Source organism: Dipodomys merriami, unplaced genomic scaffold (genome assembly GCF_024711535.1).
Source record: "Dipodomys merriami isolate MVZ:Mamm:240054 unplaced genomic scaffold, mDipMer1.0.p SCAF_35, whole genome shotgun sequence".
In the NCBI taxonomy this organism is placed as follows: Eukaryota; Metazoa; Chordata; class Mammalia; order Rodentia; family Heteromyidae; genus Dipodomys; species Dipodomys merriami.
The window spans coordinates 5,145,471-5,159,274 of record NW_027205048.1 but is presented as its reverse complement, the minus strand read 5'-3'; the positions used below and the strand labels follow the sequence as shown (position 1 = coordinate 5,159,274).

The 13,804-nt window shown below is 40.1% G+C and overlaps 1 protein-coding gene across 3 annotated transcripts in view; it reads right to left on the bottom strand.

Moving 5' to 3' along the window:
• Positions 1–13,804, bottom strand: part of Acsl5 (acyl-CoA synthetase long chain family member 5) — a 50,542-nt gene that overhangs the window by 16,435 nt on the left and 20,303 nt on the right. For 2 of the 3 annotated variants that reach the window (XM_069987990.1, XM_069987988.1), the window contains exons 2-10: positions 12,799–12,983; positions 9,929–10,037; positions 5,956–6,020; positions 5,230–5,331; positions 3,759–3,858; positions 2,616–2,794; positions 1,624–1,656; positions 1,491–1,542; positions 173–246 (exon numbers count right to left, since the gene is read on the bottom strand). In XM_069987990.1, coding sequence (XP_069844091.1) covers positions 173–246; positions 1,491–1,542; positions 1,624–1,656; positions 2,616–2,794; positions 3,759–3,858; positions 5,230–5,331; positions 5,956–6,020; positions 9,929–10,037; positions 12,799–12,954 — 870 coding nt within the window. In that variant the 5' untranslated portion in view covers positions 12,955–12,983. Of the gene's footprint in view, positions 1–172; positions 247–1,490; positions 1,543–1,623; positions 1,657–2,615; positions 2,795–3,758; positions 3,859–5,229; positions 5,332–5,955; positions 6,021–9,928; positions 10,038–12,798; positions 12,984–13,276; positions 13,474–13,804 lie in introns of those variants that run through there. The other variant, XM_069987989.1, reaches the window with a different exon arrangement.

The window sequence follows — 13,804 nt, the reverse complement described above, 5'->3', positions numbered from 1 at the left end:
AGCCCTACTACTTGAGCCATAGTGCCACTTCCTGCTTTTTTCTGCTTAAGTGGTGCTGAGGAATTGAACCCAGGGCCTCATGCATGTGAGGCAAGCACTCTACCACTGAGCCACCATCCCAGCCCTCTGATTCACATTTTAACCAGTGTCTATTTTTCAATGGACCACTGACCTCCAGACATTTGAGAAAACCGGCAGTGTTTGAAGCAATATTTTGATGAGTTAGGATAGCTCCTTTGGGGTTACCTGTAGGACACAAGATGTAGAGAGAAAAGTCTTTTATGTGATTAATTGTAGCTTTTGGCCTTGAAATTGAAGAAACTAGATTCAGCCAGGCATCAGTGGCTCCTGCATGTAATCCTAGCTATTCAGGAGCCTCAGATCTGGGGATTGAGGTTCAAGGCTAGCCTAGGCAGATAATCCAAGAGACTCTTATCTCCAATTAACCAGCAAATTAACCTGGAAGTGGAAGTGTGGTTTAAATGGTAGAGTATCAGCCTTGAGTGGAAAAAGTCGAGCAAAACAGAAAGGCTCTGAGTTCAAGTCTCAGTGCCAGCAACAAATTAAAAAGAAGCTAGATTCAATTAGTTCTGTTTAGACAGTTAAGAGTTTTGTATGCCACCAGGTCTCTTTGTGGATGCATATGCCTCTGTTTAGGAATGATTAATGCCTCCAAGGATTCTACTACTCAATGCACCATTGCTATTCAATACCACTCAGAGCACTGCCCCAAGCTCAGATAGCAACACAATCAATGTTGCTACTCATATGTTGTTATTTTCTTGTGCCTCTTAGATGGAATACTATTACCTAGTAATATTGTTATAACTCTTAAAAACCAGGCATACTGGAATGACTGTAAGTGTAGATTATCATGTACCATATTAAAAGGGATGAAGTCTCCTATGAGATGAACATAATCATCTCCTATGAGAATGTACAAACATCTGTGGAAAAACATCTTTAGGTTATGCTGATACTCTGATTGAAAGAAATTATCTCAATGGGGTTGAATTGCTTAAGAGTTTTAGGTGGAGAAAAAGAGCAACTTTCTGATGTTGTCTTTAAAATCCCTGAAATTCATTAGCATGTAAATACCTCCTTGTGTATTGAATAAAGGTTATTTTTACTTATGCTTGTATTTTTTTGTTTTTCTTTTTGTTTTTGCCAGTCCTGGGGCCTAAACTCGGGGTCTAGGCACTGTCCCTGAGCTTCTTTTGCTCCAGCCTAGCACTCTACCACTTAAGCTACCATGCCACTTCTGGCCTTTCCTGTTTATGTGACACTGAGGAATCAAACCCAGGGCTGCATGCATGCTAGGCAAGCACTCAGCCACATTCCAGCCCATGTTTGTGTTTTTCTATTTGGGAATCTTTAGGATGAAGACCCAAGGAAGGGCCGATGGCAGCACTTGTGCATCAGTGTGCCAGTATCCAGGTACTCAAGGCTCACAATTCAGGGGGCTCTGGCAGGGCCTCATGGACACTGACCTGTGGTTCCACTGGTGAAACAGATGATGCTTGTATCTTCTGGGTTTGGAGGCTGGAGAAAGAAGCACAGGTCTTAGACTACCATCTCCTTTGAGAGTGGACAAAACTCACATTCAGGAAGAGGAAAACTTACCACGGGTTTTCTGAAGTTTTCCTTGCCTAGATTCTACATGAAGAAGAAACAAAGAAAGAAAGACATTCGTTAAGGAAATACCAAAATTTCAACCTGGAACAGGCCCAGAAGCCAATATGGGGGTATAATAGAGATCCCCACTCCCAGAGAAACTTTATGTTCCTCTAGAACAGCCTAAAGAAGGCAGACCCTAAATTTTTAAGCTTCCCATGGTCTTTTTAAATATCAAATCATCTAGAACCATAACTAATCCTTCTTTGAATAATATGAACAGTTAACATTTCAGGGCCTATAAGTTATCAATCATTTGCTTGGGCAATTTACATACACTAGATCATTTAAGGCTTCCCAATGCATCTGTGAGATGGAGACTATCTTTATTACTATCTTATGAATGGGGAAATAGCAATGTGAAGTCACAACACAATGCCACGTAAGTAACAGATGTAGGAGTAGCATATAACTTCAGGCAGCTTGGCTCCAGGAAGTATATCCTTAATGATTACAAAACTCTCTGTTCATAATTCTCAGAAGTGTATACTGCTGCCCACAAAACTTTCTCCATCTCTAGCATGATTGTGTGTATGTGGGGGAGGGGCACGTGTGCACGCGTGCATGTGAATGTGTGTGTGACAGTAGTGGGGCTTGAATACTTCTAGGTTGTTATTGTTGGGTTTTTGTTGTTGTTGTTGTTAATTGCAAGTAAAAGTCTCATGAACTTTTCTACCTGGGCTGGTTTTGAACTCTCATTCTCAAATCTCAGCCTCCTGATTAGCTAGGATCACAGATGTGAGCTACCAGTCACTCGGCATCTGGCATAAACCTTCGACTTGCCCCCAAATAAATCTTTCTCCAAGTTTCTTAACATGAGTCTGATTTACTCCTTGCATGCCACTATTGACAAGAGCTCAGTGTTTTTGTGCAAATATCCTGAAACTTGTTCTTGGTGTTGGACCATTGTCCATTTCCAAGGTTGAGTTTCAGGCTCATACCTCAGCATCAGACATGGATAAGACCTCAACTCCACATTTCTCTCCTCTCTCTTTCAGATCATCATCAAAGGGGTCCATGAGGATGATCATCTTCAGGCCTGGGGTATGGCCCTTTTCCACATTCTCTATCAGCCCCAATGCCTTCTGGGGTGTATCACAGATGACAGTAGGGATATCAGCTGAAAGCAGAAACAGGGAGAGATCACCATCCTGCTCTGTGAAAGACCTCATTGCTTTTCAATGAGGAGAAATTAACATTTTTCAGTGCTATTGAGACACCAAAGGAGATTATATGTACAAGTCGGATTTATAGCGAACAACCTGAACATTCCATTGGTGATAACTGAACTTAATTCAAATGGAAATGCATAGTTCTGCCTGCTACCAACACATTTTACAGTATCTAGAACAGCCATGGAATTCCTCCTATTTGATAAGTCATCTAGAAAGTTGGCATGAACCACTGAGATGTGATTCCGTTGACATGTTTTATTCTGAGGAGGGGAGGAGAGACTCAAAGAGGAAGGAGAAGACATTTCTGATTCCAAATCTTAGCATTTTGTATGACACTGTTTGCATAATACGGTGTCTACCTTTCCAATGAGTATACTCAACCTAACTATTTCAGCAACAAACACTAGCATCTTCGATATCAGTGGGCTATTACTTGCCCCACTGATCTTGGTTATGTTTTTCTAACAATGTCATTTCTTTTCCTATGAAATCACCATGAATACAGATGCATGTTGGGTAATTGTAATGACTGGAGTTTAGTGTATGTGCTGCCAAAGTGACCTAATCTATAAGGCTAAGAAATTAATTATGTAGTTCCACAGTAATTTAGCCAGTTAAGCTCACTCTTTAGAGTTTTATCCAGTACACTTAAAGTAAACAGTCTTGATTCTAAGATACAGTTCTAGACCACCTTACCTTGAACTATTTGTGGAAACACTAATCTAAGAATATCTTTGTCTCCAGGGCCTTTTATTTCTTTGTAATTTCCCTGTAAATTATTTCCTAAGAAGTATAGGATAGGAAAGACCAAAGCATTATTTTCTGGCTAAAAGCTTTTCAAATCTGCTTAAACAAACATTACTCTGCATTAAGACAGAATCAAGTTGTAAAGTCATAGCAGACACTTACCCTTGTTGACAATGAATATGATGGCTTCTGCTCCCAAGGTGTCATACAGGGGGACTGCTACCATGGAGTATGTGTAACAAGCCAACTCAGAGATGACCCACTGTAGGGAGAGAAGTTCAAGTAAGTCCTGGAAGATGATCTTTGAAGAGTGTTAATTTAGCTTCAAATGCTTATTTGGTACATATTACATTTTTTAAAAAACCACTGCATGGCTAGCCATAGGAACTGTCACTGAGGAGATAAGGTAGTCACAACACAGGCTCACATACAAAGGCAGAATGTGTCTGCTCCATCCATGGAGACTGTGGGAGATATTAGGGAAGCTTCAGGAGACAGAGATCGCTTTCAAGAATGGGTCAAAGCTCTCTGAGGCTACTTTGAAGAGATGAGGAAAAGGGACAACTTGAAAGGACTTGGTTGTGGAGGAGGCAGAGAAGGCACTTAAAGAAGAAGGAAGAAAATGACACACAAGAGAACCAGCACCACTGTGTCTACATACTCAGAGTGTGAAGAGAGACAGGAAGTAAAGTTGGAAAGGGAGGGGAGAATCTGCTAGGGGTGGGCCTTCATTGCCAGCTTAAGTATTATAGACTCAACTGTATTCCCCTTCTCTGCTCCAAACACATGTTGAATCCTTAAACACCCCGCCTCTGCCCAACATGACTGTATTTGAGATAGGGCATTTGGAAGGTAAGCACTGTTAAATGAGGTTGTACAAGTAGAGCTGTGTAGGTCTGGTGCTTTCATGAGAAGAGGAAGACACACCAGGATGCATGTGCACAAAGAAGATGCCAAGTGAGATCATAACAAATAAGTGACCACCACCTGCAAGTCACAGAGAAAGGTCTCAGGAGATATCAAATCTACTGACATTCTTGTGCGTTTTATTATGGTAACCCTAGCAGACCAATAACACAAAGTTTGGTGTTAAATTCCTAAACCAGTGTCAAGGACATCTTTTCTGGAAAGTGGATATAGCAAAAAATGGAGTATAGAGTCCCCTAAAAGTATAGCCTGTGAACTCTACTTAGTATATTGAACCTAATGACTTTACTGGAACTTGGAAGTAAGGTTAGTTCCAATCATCTAAACAGGTAATAACTGTTTTCAGGTCACTATGGAAAGTGGGAGATGACCAGACTCAGGAGCAATGGGGTGAGGGCTTACCAGCTCAAGTATACAACAAGCTAATCCCAGTTCAAATATGAACTCATCGCTATCTAGAATACCTTCACAATTTTCTTATTTTCCCCATATCACAATCAGGCTGACTTAAATCATCCCCACCGATGGGAAATAAAACTTCAAACACACACATTAGATGACTAGGATTTTAGGTAGCTCTTAGTCCTAACACAGGTAGAAAAGTAAGCATTATGAAATCGTTATAGCTTTGGTAAGTCATCAGCAAGTGTCATGGGGATGCACTGGAGAGGATGCCATTTTCTTTAGTTAGCTTCAACATGGTTACCTCTGGTCTGTTCTGAGCAAAGATGCCAACAAACTGGTCCGGTGATGGTTTATATCCTTTATATAAGAGACAGGAGCCCAGATACTCTGCTCGATCAGATACCTATGTGAGAGAGGGGATGGGGTGGGGAGAGAGCAAGTTAGGTGGCTCTTACCTATAATCCCTACCTACTCAGGAGGCTGAGATTTGAGGATTGCAGTTCAAAGCCAGCCTGAGTAGGAAATTCTGTGAAACACTGATCTCCAATTAAGCACCCAAAAAGCTGGAAGTAGAGCTATGGATCAAGTGATAGAGTGCCAGCCTTGAGAAATGGAACAGTGTCCAGGCCTTGAGTTCAAGCCCATGACAGAAAGAGAGAGAGAGAGAGAGAGAGAGAGAGAGAGAGAGAGAGAGAGAGAGAGAGAGAGAGAGAGAGAGAGAGAGAGAGAGAGAGAGAAAGGAAGGAAGGAGGGAAGGAAGGAAGGAAGGAAGGAAGGAAGGAAGGAAGGAAGGAAGGGAGAGAGGGAGGGAGGGAGGGAGGAAGGAAGGAAGGAAGGAAGGAAGGAAGGGAGAGAGGGAGGGAGGGAGGGAGGGAGGGAGAGGAGAACATAAATCAGCTCAGATAATATATTAGCAAAATAATCTGTCTAAAATCATTGGCCTCCAGGCCCAGAGTTCAGGCCCCATGACCAGAACCTCCCCCCCCCCAAAAAAAAAAACAAACCTAAAATCATTGGCCTGACTTACCTGTTTGTAGGACAACCATCTATATGGCTGGTTTGGTTTTCTGTATCCCAAGCAGGGCCCATTGTCTAAAACATAACATTAAGAGAAAATCAGCTCCTGTGGCAAACACTTTGTAGAGGGATTAAAGATATTCAGAAGAGGTAACAGCACAAAGGATAAATCCAGTAAGAATGTGAGCATCTCTTATATAGCCAGGAAATGTCAGTGCTGAGTCCTCAAAGGCAGATTCCTATAAACTATATTTGAAACACTTAGGAAATGTTACAAAAGAGAATGTTCCAGTACTGAATCTCTGACCATAGTAATGGCTGGCATTCAGAGAAAGTCATCAACATGGCCTGCCCATGAACACCTATAAATAAATGCAAACAGTGTGTATGGAATAATCTTGGATTGAGCTTCCATAAAATAAATGTATACTCATATACATATAGAAATATAGAAAACATAGGAATATAGGAAATATAGAAATATAGGAAAAAATAAAAATATGAACCATCAATTTTAACCAGCAAATACTATTATTAACACTACTTTCTCCCTTAGTTTGTTTGTGTAGTTTAAAGAGTTATGCTCATTCACATTTTGGAATAAATGTCATAATTTGGTATCCCATTTCCTTCTCCAATTTGATATAAAGAGGCTCATGCTTTTTCTTTGTAGAGATTTCAATGGGCATATGAAGAAGTGCTCTATGTCATGGATTACCTTTCATTGTGGGTACTTAGATTGGTTCCAAGTTTCTAAGGCACCTTAAATAATGCAATGTGACATATTTTCAAACTGATAGTTTCAACATTAGAGCATTGTCTTAAAATAGTCTGTTGGAAAGAAATATGTGGTCTGGGAAAAGGAGTATGGCTTTGGTTACCTAGCACTGCAATGCTTGGCAAAAGGTTGTGACCTGTATATGTGTGTGGATGAGTAGGTGGGTGGGTGGGTGGGTTGGTATCAGGGCCTGTATTCAGGGCCTCATCATCTTACTTGGCTTTTTCTACTCACAGCTAGTACTCTACCATGCCTCCAGTCCAGTATTTTGCTGATAAACTGAAGTCAGACTTTCCTACCCAGGCAAGCTTTGAACATCAGTCCTCCGATCTCAACCTCCTGAGTATCTAAGATCAAAGGCATGAGCCACTGACATCTGGTTAATGATCACTTATTTTTCACCTCCTAAAAACATCTTCTGATTTGGTAGTTTTAAGTTTCTTTCAATGGCTAATGAAGCAGGACCTTTTCCTTATTTGTTTCTTAGGTTTTACTATCATAGATCATCTGTTTCTGTACTTTTCTTGTTTATATGAAACTATTTTTTATGATGGGGAAGCTTATCAAGAACACACATTTGCCTTTGATATTTTCCCAATTGGTGTCTTACATATGGCCTCAAAAAATTCAACTTCTAAACGGCTAAACCACTTGGCCTTATTAAAGTTTAAAATAAATCTGAAGACATCTACTTATTAGATCAAATAGTTTCCTTGGTAAAATAAGCTTGAGAGGTTATGGTTTTAAGTTAAAGGTTAACCCCAAGTGGCTGAGAAGTCTTCCACATCTAAGCCCAAATGAAAGGAGGCTGTATTATAAACAGAAAAGTATCAAGGGAAGAACTGAACATCAAGGATCAGGCTGAATTGCTGAGAAACATTCAAGGGAAGATGACTAGGAATTTAGGAGCTAATAAATGAACTTTTCAACTAGGTGACAGAGGGAAAAGAAAAAAAGGAAAGCAGGAAAAGGACATTTACTCTGATTAGGGAGATACAAAATATGAGTGAGGAAACAGTAGCACTTTTCTTTCTGTTGCAATAGTTACAGTGTAGCTCTAGAAGTAAAACTCTCAATCTTAACTTTCCCTGAAGTGTGGCAAGTCCTGTTCCGCCAGTGGACAACATCAGACACTGTTGTGACATGGTATGTTGTAATGCTAGTCACTAATGATTGCTACCTGCTGATGGAAAGCTTGTGTTGTGCCAGGCACATTAATTTCTTTGGTTCTCTCCCACGATTTTCAGATTTACTGGAGTAAGAATTATGGAGGATTGGGGCAACGTTTTCAAGCTCATCCAGGAAGAGGTTGAGCTGTCAAATGTAGAAGAAAATACCCTACATCTCCTTATTATTTCTTGATTAATAGAAATGCTAAGAGAGGCCCCTGGCCAAGGAAGAAGTCAAGTAATTGCCCCAATGGGACAATAACTCAAATCTCATTAAATTCTATTCCCTAGCCAACTTTAGCCTATTAGCTGGAATCATGACCAGGCAATAGCCTGGTCACTTTTTATTAACTTAATCACTTCAGACCCAGCTGGGTTCTAAGGTGTGGCTAGCTCCAAAGAGCCCAGCAATAAACAACTTCTTGGCCAAGTAGGCCCCTCAAGCTAAGAAGAATTTAAACTCTGATATGCAGAGTCCTCAGAAGTTATACAATTTTAAAATACTTCCTGGGGTTTATTAAGTTTCACCACCTGAAATCCTGATTCAGTGGGACTAATAAATTCAAATGATAGCCACAGGTGATTCTCAATGTAGATGAACTACTACTGGCTAGGACTTAGAAGGTTATACTTATACTAACATATTCAACCTATGTAACACAATTATCATTTTTCTTTGTTAGCAGGTAAGCCATTACTCATGCTGGTTTGCACCTTCACTTTCTATGTGCCACAGCCATATATCATAGGCAAATGACTTTGTTTTAGTCACAATAACAATACATGTTCCCTAAATAAAAATTCTAAAAACAGAAATCCCAAAGGACATCCTACTGCTTTAAGCTATCAACTCTCTGACAAGTTAAGAGAAGTTAAGAACTTCTCAGAGAAGTTTAGAAATTAAAGCTTAGTTTTTTTTTGTTTTTGTTTTTTTTTGTTTTATTGCATGGAGTGTAAACAAATGCTAATTGGGACCCCAGAAAGACATTTAAATAAATGATCTCATGGAGCTTTCTTTATAATAAACAGGTCATTTCTAGAAGAGTTAACTATTTTTATTAAACACTAAAAGCTAATCTAAAATAGAACCATCCAATCAGCTAGACATGGGCTTCAATATCAACTCCAACATTTCCTAATGCTGTGACCTTTGGAATATTCTTCAAGCTTGGAGTTACCTTTTCTTTATTTGTAAAAACAGGGAGGACTACAATTAACCCCTGGAGCTTAGCAAAGATGAATAAATAATGTATGTGGAGTATCTAAATCCCATACTTGATAAATTGACTACATTAGAGATATCATTGATAGGCAGAAAGGAAGGAAGGGATAAGTAGCCACTCAAGCAAACCTACACCTAGCAAAGTGTCACTCAATAGAAAAAAAAGGCACAAGGAGAGCTATCAACCAGGAGATTTTGAAAGAAAATTTGGCTTCCTAGCATTGTGCAGTAATACAAAATATAAAGACTGGATATGTTCTAAATGATCAGAACCCCACTTGGTGCTGTTTCAGAGAAAACCCCAAGATAATTGCCTCTGTGATATTAAGTATCGTGGCAGGGCTAGAAATATTGCATTGGAATATTGCAGGGCAAGGGAAGAAGTTAAGAATCTAGACTGCTAATCCTGCCTCAGACTCTCCCTGTATAAACACAGGGAAAATTATTTCCAACAAGCATGGTCTTGAACAGATGCTATTACTAGTGAGTTAATCAAAAGCCTTTCCCATACCTCATTATCTCCTGACACTGGTCAAGGAAGTTTCTTCTGTTGAGGAACAGATCAGAGAAGCAAAGTCATTTGTGTGAGCTTAACCAGTGGGTCCAAATGGAAGAAGTAGGTTTCAAAACCACATCTCTCTTGCACCATGTCCAAGACTTATCCCCCATGCGGAGGCTAATGTTGCCTCTACTTGTACATTATGTTCCTTTTGGGGCCATGACATCTAAAGAGCTGGGGTTTTAGAAATGAGACAGAGGAGAAGAATGTGGGACAGTTCCACCTGAAGCTTCTTACAGGCCAGGCCAGGCTTACCAGACACAGCAAGTCCTCTCTGGAAAATTTCATACACTGTCTTGGCATCTGAGAAGTAATAACGCATAAGGTCGTTGTTCTTCTGGTAAGCACCCTTCCGCGCTCCTCCCTAAGACACAAGACCAAGTTTAGGCCCAAGTGCAAGTCTCACTGTACTTTTTACAAAAACTTAAGGGGCTGAGCTGAAGAGCATGTGAGTGATGATTTTGAGGTCAAGTGATATTATCTGTTTTCTAAATCTCTTCACTGTGGTAAAATAGTAGCACAGAAATTTTGGAACAAGTGAAACTATAAAGAAAAGCTAATAAAATCTGACATGTATTGATCAATTTTCTAAATCTGAATCAATTTTCTAATTCAGTTTTCTAAATCTCATAATTGTGGTATGATCACACCACAGAAATTTTGGTATATATGAACCTAAAGAAAACAGAAAATCTGACCTGAAATCCCACCACCCAGAAATTGTCATGATTCTATCTGGTAATATATAAATGTGAATGCATATAAAGATGAAGAGAGAAAGAGAGAAGGAAAGAGAGCGAGAGAGGAGGAGAAAGACTTTTCTATGCATAGATTTCTATTTTTTGAAAATGTTAAGTTTAAATCTATGCCAAATGCATCATACTACATTACATCCTAGGCACTGGGCACAGATACTATAGATGCGAGTTTAGATCAAATAGGGGCTTTGAGCACTTCATATATTGACATTTCTGGAATGTGGTAGGTAAGAAGGGGAAAGACATGCAAATATAATACTGTGAAGTACATACCATAATAAAAATATATGATTTGGGAAATAAATGAAGCAGCTGATTCTATATAAAAAGTAGAAAGGTTCCAGCAAAGAAATAAGATTTTAGTAGAGACATAATTTGAGTAAGGTAGGAGAGAGAAAAAAGAGCAACAACCAGAAAAAAAAGAACAACTTGAAAAAGGGCAGGGGAGGAGGGGAGCTTAAAGAAGAGGGGGCAAATCAAATCATAAGATTACTGCTGGGGGAAGAAAATAGGAAATTGGGAATTGAGCCGGCATCGGTGGTTCATGCCTATAATCCTAGCTACTTAGGAGGTTGAGATCTGAGGATCATGGTTCAAAGCCAGCCCCAGCAGGAAAGGCTGTGAAACTCTCATCTCTAATAAACCACCAGAAAACTCAAAGTGGTGCTGTGGCTCAAGTGGTAGAGCACTATCGTTGAGTTGAAGAGCTGAGGAACAGTGCTCAGGCCCAGAGTTCAAACCCTATGACTGACAAAAAAAAAGAAAATTGGGAATTGAAGACAGAGGAAACAGATAGGGACCTTTTCACTAGGCTACCAGATGGAAGGAGCTACAGGTGTGGTCCAACCCTCTGGAACATTAATCTAAAAAAGAATCTAAAAAGGATAAGTGTTCAAAAAAATGTAAACTACTAGCCAAGGTAAGGTCTATAAAGGAAGCACTTGAAGGGCATAAATAACAAGTATAGAACCCAAGGGAATATTGCCAGGAGAAGAAAGAACCAAAGACAATTCATCATCTTTGGAGATAGAACAGAAAAGTGTGTGTTTCTGTGTGTGTGTGTGTATGTGTGTGTGTGTGTGTGTGTGTGCGTGTGTGTGTGTGTGTGTATGTGTGTGTGTGAGAGAGAGAGAGAGAGAGAGAGAGAGAGAGAGAGAGAGAGAGAGAGAGAACTAGTATAAATGAATCAAAAGATGTTGAGGGGGAAAAAAAAACACCCTAGGATAAAGAGAGGAAAAAACCCAGGTGACAATGAAAAACTCCCTTGGTTTAGGAAGCCACCTCATAGAGAGTATGACAAAAAGTTTCAAGAAAGAAGTCTCAGGTCAGTTGAGAGAAAGCTTAAAGGAGAAGCCATTGAATTCAGAAGGTAGGTTGTAAATAAAGATATGTCTCCAGTACCATGGAGAAGGCTTGAATGGCAAAAGGTCAGACTGGAGAGGTTGAAGGTCAGAAGAAGAAATCAACAAAGAGACTACTCCTAAAGATCTCTGGTGGGAAAGACTGAGAGAAGAGAGTGGCTGGGGGCAGACAGGACAGCAAAATTGCAAAGAAAGGTGGAAATTTTGATGGCACAAAAGATGGTGGGATGGTAGAGAACACAGAACTCGAGGTAAGATTCCTGAGTAGATGAAAGGAGCTTGTGAAAAGAAGAGAAAGGACTGTCAGTCTGCAAAGGAACAAGAAAATTTGCTCTCTGAAGAAGAAATAAGATGAAAGGAGACAATGCTATTCACAAAGAGATGAAAAGAACATTTTTGGAACTTTCCAAGTGTCAACATAGGTGTAGGAGGAAGCCGGTGCCTTGATAAAAACTAGGAGAAATTAGCCCTTCAGTTTCTACCAGTATTCAGAATGATTGTTAACTTGATGTCAGACTTAAAATCAAGAAAACATCTTCTTTAAGCCTTCTCAAATGACGGGTATTTCTATCAAAGTGTTCCCTACTTCCTGTCTCCGTCATCTAGATCATACATTAGCAGACTTTTTCTCTAAACAGCTAGATGAGACTATTTTAGGCTTTGGGAAATTTAGTGTGACCCCTCTCCTTTTTTATTTGTCCCTTGAAAAACACAAAAACTTTTCTCAGCTTACACAAGAAAAGAAGTTACCTAAAGCCTGTAGTTCGCCAACCTCAGATTTTGATTTCTGGCATCCTGTGATCTAGCTATGTTTTAATTTTGTTATTGAAAAATATACTAATGATGGAATTTGAAATTTGTAGTTGGTCTGTTGATCAGCAACCTCAAAAGTCTTCTTTCCTACACTATACCTAAACCCCTTCCTCTTTATGAATTATCCCTTGGACCTGAAGCTATAGTTTGGTTGAACAAGGCTGTCCAACTAGAAAGATGGCTGGAAAATTACCTCAATTCCCACAGACTGATTATCCAGGTCAATGGGGGATAAGAATGGCTGAGGTCTGTTGATCAACCATAGGAAGATGGCCGTTCCAAAAGTCAGGAGGCAAATCAGTGCCGGGGTGGGAAGTGGGGAGAACAAGAAGTTAAAGATAAAAAGCATCCTTGTGACCAGCAGCAGGGAACGTAGACCTTAAAAAAAAGGGGGAGGGGAAGAGCAAGAAAAAAAAGTCAGCGGAAGCAGCTATAGTTTTTTACTTAATAGTTTGTGTTTACAGAGACTCTCTCTCTCTCTCTCTCTCTCTCTCACACACACACACACACACACACACACACACACACACACACACACACACACACACACACACACACACACACACACACACACACACACACACACACACACACACACACACACACACACACACACACACACACTCCAAAGAGAGGTGGATCTCTCTGGCAGAATTTCTTCCACTGTTTACCTTAGCAATGGTGGAAATTACAGAACTCGTTCTCCACCCTGGCCACTTGACCGTCCTCACACAAGGCGGAAAGGATCAAAGAAGAGAAGTTAATCATTTCCCAGATAATTTTGAGAACTGACTGCCTTTTTAGTTTTGGCTCCCAGAGCCTAGAGGAAGGTCAGCTGGACCCAGCCTAAGCTGAGCCAGAGCCGGCTGTGCCAGGCAGCTTCCCCTGCTCAGTTCAGGCAGACCCACAGGTCAGGGACTCTTCCGGTTAAATCTCCCTTGTGTTAACCAAACAGAAGAGGAGAGACGTCTGGAGAGGTGACGTCACAGGTTTTAGAAATCAATCATTTTGCCTGAAGGACATTTCCTGCTGGTCAGATAAACCTTTCTCATTGCTTTCTTTCTCTCCTTCCTATTCTTTCTCTCCTTCCTATTCTTTCTTTCTTTCTTTCTTTCTTTCTTTCTTTCTTTCTTTCTTTCTTTCTTTCTTTCTTTCTTTCTTTCTTTCTTTCTTTCTTTCTTTCTCTCTCTCTCTCTCTC